Raw genomic sequence first — 7306 nt, 5'->3', positions numbered from 1 at the left:
AAAGAAAGGAGAAGGAAGAAAAAGAGAGATTAGAGCATGAAAAGGCTGAAAGAGAAGAGAGAAAGAGATTGGAGAGAGAGGAGAAAGAGAGAATAGTAAAGCAAAGAAAGGAGAAGGAAGAAAAAGAGAGATTAGAGCATGAAAAGGCTGAAAGAGAAGAGAGAAAGAGATTGGAGAGAGAGGAGAAAGAGAGAATAGTAAAGCAAAGAAAGGAGAAGGAAGAAAAAGAGAGATTAGAGCATGAAAAGGCTGAAAGAGAAGAGAGAAAGAGATTGGAGAGAGAGGAGAAAGAGAGAATAGTAAAGCAAAGAAAGGAGAAGGAAGAAAAAGAGAGATTAGAGCATGAAAAGGCTGAAAGAGAAGAGAGAAAGAGATTGGAGAGAGAGGAGAAAGAGAGAATAGTAAAGCAAAGAAAGGAGAAGGAAGAAAAAGAGAGATTAGAGCATGAAAAGGCTGAAAGAGAAGAGAGAAAGAGATTGGAGAGAGAGGAGAAAGAGAGAATAGTAAAGCAAAGAAAGGAGAAGGAAGAAAAAGAGAGATTAGAGCATGAAAAGGCTGAAAGAGAAGAGAGAAAGAGATTGGAGAGAGAGGAGAAAGAGAGAATAGTAAAGCAAAGAAAGGAGAAGGAAGAAAAAGAGAGATTAGAGCATGAAAAGGCTGAAAGAGAAGAGAGAAAGAGATTGGAGAGAGAGGAGAAAGAGAGAATAGTAAAGCAAAGAAAGGAGAAGGAAGAAAAAGAGAGATTAGAGCATGAAAAGGCTGAAAGAGAAGAGAGAAAGAGATTGGAGAGAGAGGAGAAAGAGAGAATAGTAAAGCAAAGAAAGGAGAAGGAAGAAAAAGAGAGATTAGAGCATGAAAAGGCTGAAAGAGAAGAGAGAAAGAGATTGGAGAGAGAGGAGAAAGAGAGAATAGTAAAGCAAAGAAAGGAGAAGGAAGAAAAAGAGAGATTAAGGCATGAAAAGGCAGAAAATGAAGAGCGGGAGAGATTGGAGAAAGAGAGAATAGAAAAGGAAAGATTGGAGACAGCAAAGATGGAACTGGAAGAGAGACTTGAGAGGGAAAGGAAGGAACTAGAACACCAAGCAAGACTGGAGAAGGAAGCAAAGGAAAGGGAAGAAAGAGAAAAATTGGAGAAAGAAAAAGAGGCCAAAGAAAAACAAATAAAAGAGCAACAATATAACAAGGAAGAAGAAGAAAACAAGCCCAAAACACCCGCAAGAAGTCGAAGAACCAGAAGAACAATTGCTGCCCCGTGTACATCAGAGCTGGACTCAGCTATATCAACCAATGATGATGTCCCAGCAAGAAGAACTAGATCTCGCTCCAACTCTTCCAACTCTGTCAGCTCTGAGAGGTCTGTTTCGAGTGTTAACACCAAGCAGAGCCGGGGGAGAGGCCGGGGGAGAGGAGCAAAGAGGTCCAGTGAGCTGCCCCAGGCAGCCATCGGTAGAGGCAGCAATAGGAGGAGCACGGTGGCTGCAAGGCCATTAGAACTGGACAGCAAAGATGTTTCTCCTCAAGAAGTCCTTTCGAGGTCTAACTCTACCAACTCCCTCAGCTCCGAGATTTCCAGCTGCAGCCTGAGCTCTCAGAGCAGAGGAAGAGGAGGCAGGCAGCGAGGAAGAGGAAGGAAAACAGAGGCAGCCACCATCCCTCCGATCAATAGTCAGTGTGATCAGAATTCAGCTCCCAAACCTGCAACCACGGGCAGGAAGAGCAGGAAAGCAGAGGAATCCTCTAATGAGGTTCTCAATGAAAATGAAAAGGCAGACTCTCAGCAGGCTAATACCACAAGAGGGCAGCAGCGAGCCAATGCAAATGGATCACAACCTGCAGCTGCAGGTGAGGAAGACCCCTCAAATCAGGAGGAGGAATGTGCCAGTGATGAATCAATTCTGCCCATAACGAATGTCAGGGGCAGAGACCAGAAAGCAGTAAAAAGCAATACTGTGGAGGCACCACTACCTCCTGCAGTCAGTGATGGAGAAGGTGATAAAGAGAAAACTAAAGGAAGAAAAAGAGAGTTGGATGCAAATACAGAAGAGGATTCCAGCAGTAACTCTAAGATTTCTAAGGGGAAGGAGAAACTCCAAATAACAGAAGCAGCAAAAGATGGAGCGATAGATGAGACTCCTCTCCAAGCTAAGAGAAGAGGTAGAGCATCCACTGCTCACGCAAAGAAGAATGTAAAAGATTCCCCCACTGCACTGGAGGGGAAAGAAGAGAGTGAGAAGATTGAGGAGGCTGTTGAGAGGAGAGGCAGAGGTCGGCCATCAGCGGTCCAAAAAAAAAAGAAAGAGGTGCAGAAAGAAAGTGGAACATCTCTTGAGCAGGATACAGAGGCATCAGAGGTGACTTAATTACTCCACTTTTAAACATCCATTGGAAATGTTGAGGTCTCAGAAGTTGTTGTTTTGATTGAGACAAAAATACATTAGGGCTGAAACACCAGCTCTCAGCTCATGTAATGCTGAGTAGTATATAATGAGTGTCCAGGAACTTCTGTCCTTTTAAAAGGAAGGCTTTTACCTTGGCCAGAGGCCCCGGTGCATTTCTGTCTGAGACAGCCTTTCCCACCATCACATTGTACTGCAATTAACATCACGAACGGTCTAGGTCTCTCCCACTCTCTCACCAACAAAAGTAGTCTGGCCTGCCCTGCATCACCATTAATACACTAATGAAGTAGTTTAGTGGCCATGCAGTCACTACATACTCTTCTGTTTTGTGACATTTGCTTTCTTTTCTCCATTCTTCCTGTGTGTTTCATGTTTTGTCCTTGTCTGTCGGAATTGCATGCACTGTTCTTGACTGATTCTTCTCTATTCATCCATCATCCTCCCCACTTCCCTTTTTCTCCCATTTAACAGCACAAGACTCCAACCAGCAGTGTGTCCCGGAAGCGACAGGCTTCTGCAGACTCCTCACCTGTGGCGAAGACCCCTCGCTCCTCCTCCGCTTCCCCAGCAGCTAGTGGTCGATTGCGAATTGCCAGCCAAACCTACAAGGTTTTATATGCCTTTTTACCCGTAATGATAAACACATTCTAAGGGTACATTTACCCAAATAATGATTAGAGTGATTCAGTCACACTTTACAGAATTTAGAAGAAGCTATTTTTGGTTGTGCAGGTTGCTTTTGAGCTTAGGTTGCACTAAATTGCAGCTTGGTACTCCAAGCAGACTGCTCTGTTATCCATTAGGAGCGAGAACTTTATTTGAATCAACAGAAATGTATGAATGTATGATGAATTGCACGACATGGTAATGCTTTGCCCTCATTTCCAAAATGTTTTACCTCATAGGAGGACAGATTACCAGAAGCCTGTTCTTGTGAGTTTACACAGCTTTGGACCAAACAAAAACTGAAGTTCGAGACTTCTGAATAACACAGTGTGTCTGTCATTGTCCCAGGTGCTGTTCACAGGCGTGGTGGATGAAGTAGGGGAGAGAGTGTTGGCTCGTTTGGGAGGCAGCATGGCTAAAGGCGTGGCAGACATGAATTGTCTGGTGACTGATAAGGTGCGCAGGACTGTCAAGTTCCTGTGTGCGGTGGCTAAAGGAGTCCCCATTGTCACCACACACTGGCTAGAAAAGGTTAGTTGCTATATTAATACTTAAAACTGGCGCCAGAGCAGTTTTCTCTCTCTCTGAAAAATTTATGTAGAAGTATACAGACAAATGCAACACTTGACTAAAGACATTCTCAAAAACACACTGGCTGCTCTTGTTGTCTTTCTCTGTGTGTCAGAGTGGTAAGGCTGGGAGCTTCCTGTCTCCTAATGCTTTCATTGTGAAGGATCCGGAGCAGGAGAAGAAGTTCAATTTCTGTCTGCAGGAGTCTCTGAGGATTGCTAGCAGTCAGCTTCTCTTACAGGTACTCTTAACTCTCAGTCATAGCATTTATTTCTGTGCTTATATTTTTCCTCTGAGTGAGAGGTTGACAATGTCATTGTGGTATTTCCCTTGGCAGATGACACAGGGGTGGTGGATAATATTGACAGTGAGGAATAGTGAGTCATGGTGGGAGTCTTTTTATCTCAGCCTCTGTGTTGTTGAATGTGCAAGCATCTTTACAAGAGCACTGTGTCAGTTGTTTACCATTACACTGTGGCTTGTGGGAAGTAATTTGACATTTATTTATTTTTAATGTACTTGTTATCTTTTATGGGCACTTCACATAGGGAGGCAGTCAGTAATGTTTTCATTTCAGTTACATGCTCTTCCTACACTGCACTGCCTCATCAAAGCTGCTAAGGGATAGTTTGATATCACATATTATGCTGATACTGGCTAAAATTGGGGACCAGAATACACGTGTAATACCAAATTCCATTCCCAGGAGCCTTGTATTGATTTCCTTTTGCAGAGATTAAATAAAAATGGAGAGAAATCATATTTGTTTACATGATGTGTACTGTATTTCTTGTCATCTTTCTCTTTCTCTTTCTCTTAGGGATATCAGATCCATGTTACAAAGTCAGTGAAACCAGAGCCAATTCAAATGAAAGACATTATCACCTGCAGTGGAGCGACCTTTCTTCCCAAGGTGCCCTCTTCTCACAAGGTACCAGTCAAACTTAAAACCTAATAAATAACCTTATTTGTGGTAGTGTGTTTTCAGATGTTATCATTTAATATTTCTGTAATTACTTACTTTTTAAATTCTTTTTCTAATTCTTTCAGCCTCACACTGTAGTGATTTCCTGCGAGGAGGACCTGCCCCTGTGTGGCCCAGCTCTCTCTGCATCTCTCCCAGTCGTCACTGCTGAGTTCATTCTCACAGGGACCCTTCAGCAGAAGCTTGACTTTCAGGCCCACGCACTCTCTGCCACTACAAGCAGTCTGCCAACTGCAGGAGGCAGAGGAAGGGGCAGGAAGAAGACTTAGTAACACCAGGGTAAATTGTAAAAAAGACTTGTCACTGTCTGTGGGGAGGTTTTCCATCGCTCATAGATTCTTTTTCAAATTAGAGACCAGGAGAAACTAGTGAGTCAGTTCTGTGTTTGTATAAAAAGACTTGAAGAATGTATTTGCCACATACAGCAAAATTTGATTGTTCATTTGCATGTTCCTAAACACAATGCGTGTAATTTTACTGTGCTGTCAAATGTTAAAAACTAATTTTACATGTACACCATCACGTTTTGAAAGAGAGCGATAGAAGAAACACAATTCAACTCTCAGAACTCTATTCTTACAATCTTATCGTTTGCCTTGGACATGTGTAGAAAACGTAGTTTTTAAAGATTCAAAACCTTAAAGCGATGTTACTGCTACGCAGGGTGGGAAATAATTACCCATTAACCATCCTTGTCACTTTTCCCCTCTCATCCTCCCCTGTGCTCCACTTGTCTCTTTGCACAGCAATAACAGGCAGAGCAGGAATTAACGCTGCTAAATTGCTGCTGCACTGAATGTGTGATAAGTGCTTCAAGTCAGACAGTTTGGCAGGTAACCAGCCATGAATTGGGAGTTGTGTATAATCATGTTTGGGTGGTGATATAGTGGAACCGATGGGGTCTGTTTTGTAATCCATGAGCTAGGGTGGTCAGTAAATGGGGGGGAAAAAAGCTTGTTTCCTGTCCCGATAAGAAGACGTGTGTTGTGCCTTTTATAGTGTGTCTGTTGTTCCTCTGGCTCCATTAACCACCACCACCTACTCTATTAAGGCTTCATCCAATCCTATTACCTCCAGGGGATGAGACGCACATAAACGCACCTGAATGCTGATGCTGCTTCTACATGAATATCTTAGTGTTAGTGTTTGTCCTTGCCATATATTTACCGACTGTGTGTTCATTTGATGTGAACTTGTCATGTTGACAAAGACCAGTATACAGAACAGAACATTTGATTTCCTGACCCACTGTAAATCTTTAAACATGCAACATGCATCAGCATTGGTGTTTTAAAGACAGACTTGTATAGCTTATAACTAAATTTGATTTTAGAACTGTTAAATAGCTAATATCTTAACACCAAGTTTATTTGTATCAAAGCATGAAATCTGTCTGTATTCCCTTTGAAAACATTAAACATTTTCTATTATGTTATAATTGCTATTATATAATAACTATAGTCTCTTTACTTTTGCAACAGTATAATTTAATCTCTATATATTGGTACTTTATAATATAGTCTACTATTAGTATGATTATTGTTTAGACTTCTAGTTGTGCTCAGTTGAGGAAATACTTACTCTTCTAGTCCTTTAGCTTGAGAATCACTGAGGCTCAGATTTGGTTCTTGAATTTTCTTTTTGTTTTTCAAGAGGTCTTAATGATTGAGTTTGGGTTTTACTGCACACATGAGGATTTTCCAACACATCTGGGGTCTCATTTATAAAACTGCTTAGAAACCCATACGTGCTCCCAAAAGCCAAAAATGGCAGTACGCCAAAAAGTGTTCAGATTTATAAAACCGTGCGTACGCACACTTGGAAGCAGGTTCCCTTTATAAATCACAATCAACTTGAAATGAGGCGCATGTGAAGGGAGCTCAATGTCCGATCCTTCAAACGCCCATAGATGCCTATAAAACTGAAACGGAAGCATGTTGTTTGGTGGGTAAAAAACGCACTTTCACACAGCGCTTGTGCACTGGAGGAAAGGGGGCACCCTTCAAGAACGGGTAAACCTCCTAAGTAGTGACGTCACTGGTTGGAGGGAGACGGGATGTCCCAGGTACTAATTTAGATTTCCCCATTTGAAAAGAGATTAAACCGAATGTATTCCGCTTGTGTTTAAACATTTAGCTCATTTAGGCTACACAGACAGTCCACTCACTTAATGAGGCTGCTGATGAGTTAAAAGAAACATGACTTGTTGAATATGACACACACTGAAAGATTTCTTAAATAAAATAGTGTTACTGTCTGTAACGCCAAGCAGCGCATCACAGCCACACGCTGGCGCATAGCGTTTTAGCTAGGCAACGAACATGTGATAACTATTGGTAATATGAAACTGCACTCGCATTTGCTCGACTGACTCACTGAATTTAAATGTAGTAATGTAATGTAGTGTAACAAAATATTTGAGGCGTTCTTTTGCAGAAACAGAATCTCCGTTTGTGTTTATTATCCAAAATCTGTCTTTTTGTGCGCTGCAAATTATCTTAAATTGTGTGTTTTTTGCGCAATTTAGGGAAAGTCAATCAAACGGGTGTTTTTATTCAGAAAGGCTTTAATACTCAGAGGTAATATTTCGATTTATTTTACACAATAGTAGGCCTATTCATTTCAAACCATTCCATCCTTCTGCCACATGAGTCGACGTTTCTCATTTCTCCTCTTTATATGCATA

General features: G+C 41.6%; 1 protein-coding gene across 1 annotated transcript in view; it reads left to right on the top strand.

Annotated features, from left to right (window-relative positions):
• Positions 1-6062, top strand: part of mdc1 (mediator of DNA damage checkpoint 1) — a 13556-nt gene extending 7494 nt beyond the window's left edge. Inside the window, exons 8-13 of the mRNA XM_046044686.1 lie at positions 1056-2351; positions 2871-3008; positions 3414-3596; positions 3751-3876; positions 4456-4566; positions 4686-6062. Of these exons, the coding sequence (XP_045900642.1) occupies positions 1056-2351; positions 2871-3008; positions 3414-3596; positions 3751-3876; positions 4456-4566; positions 4686-4889 (2058 nt within the window). The 3' untranslated portion in view covers positions 4890-6062. The remainder of the gene's footprint in view (positions 1-1055; positions 2352-2870; positions 3009-3413; positions 3597-3750; positions 3877-4455; positions 4567-4685) is intronic.
• Positions 6063-7306: the final 1244 nt, after the last annotated feature.

Source organism: Micropterus dolomieu, linkage group LG03 (assembly GCF_021292245.1).
Source record: "Micropterus dolomieu isolate WLL.071019.BEF.003 ecotype Adirondacks linkage group LG03, ASM2129224v1, whole genome shotgun sequence".
Taxonomy (NCBI): domain Eukaryota; kingdom Metazoa; phylum Chordata; class Actinopteri; order Centrarchiformes; family Centrarchidae; genus Micropterus; species Micropterus dolomieu.
This window is presented reverse-complemented; position numbering and strand designations above follow the sequence as displayed.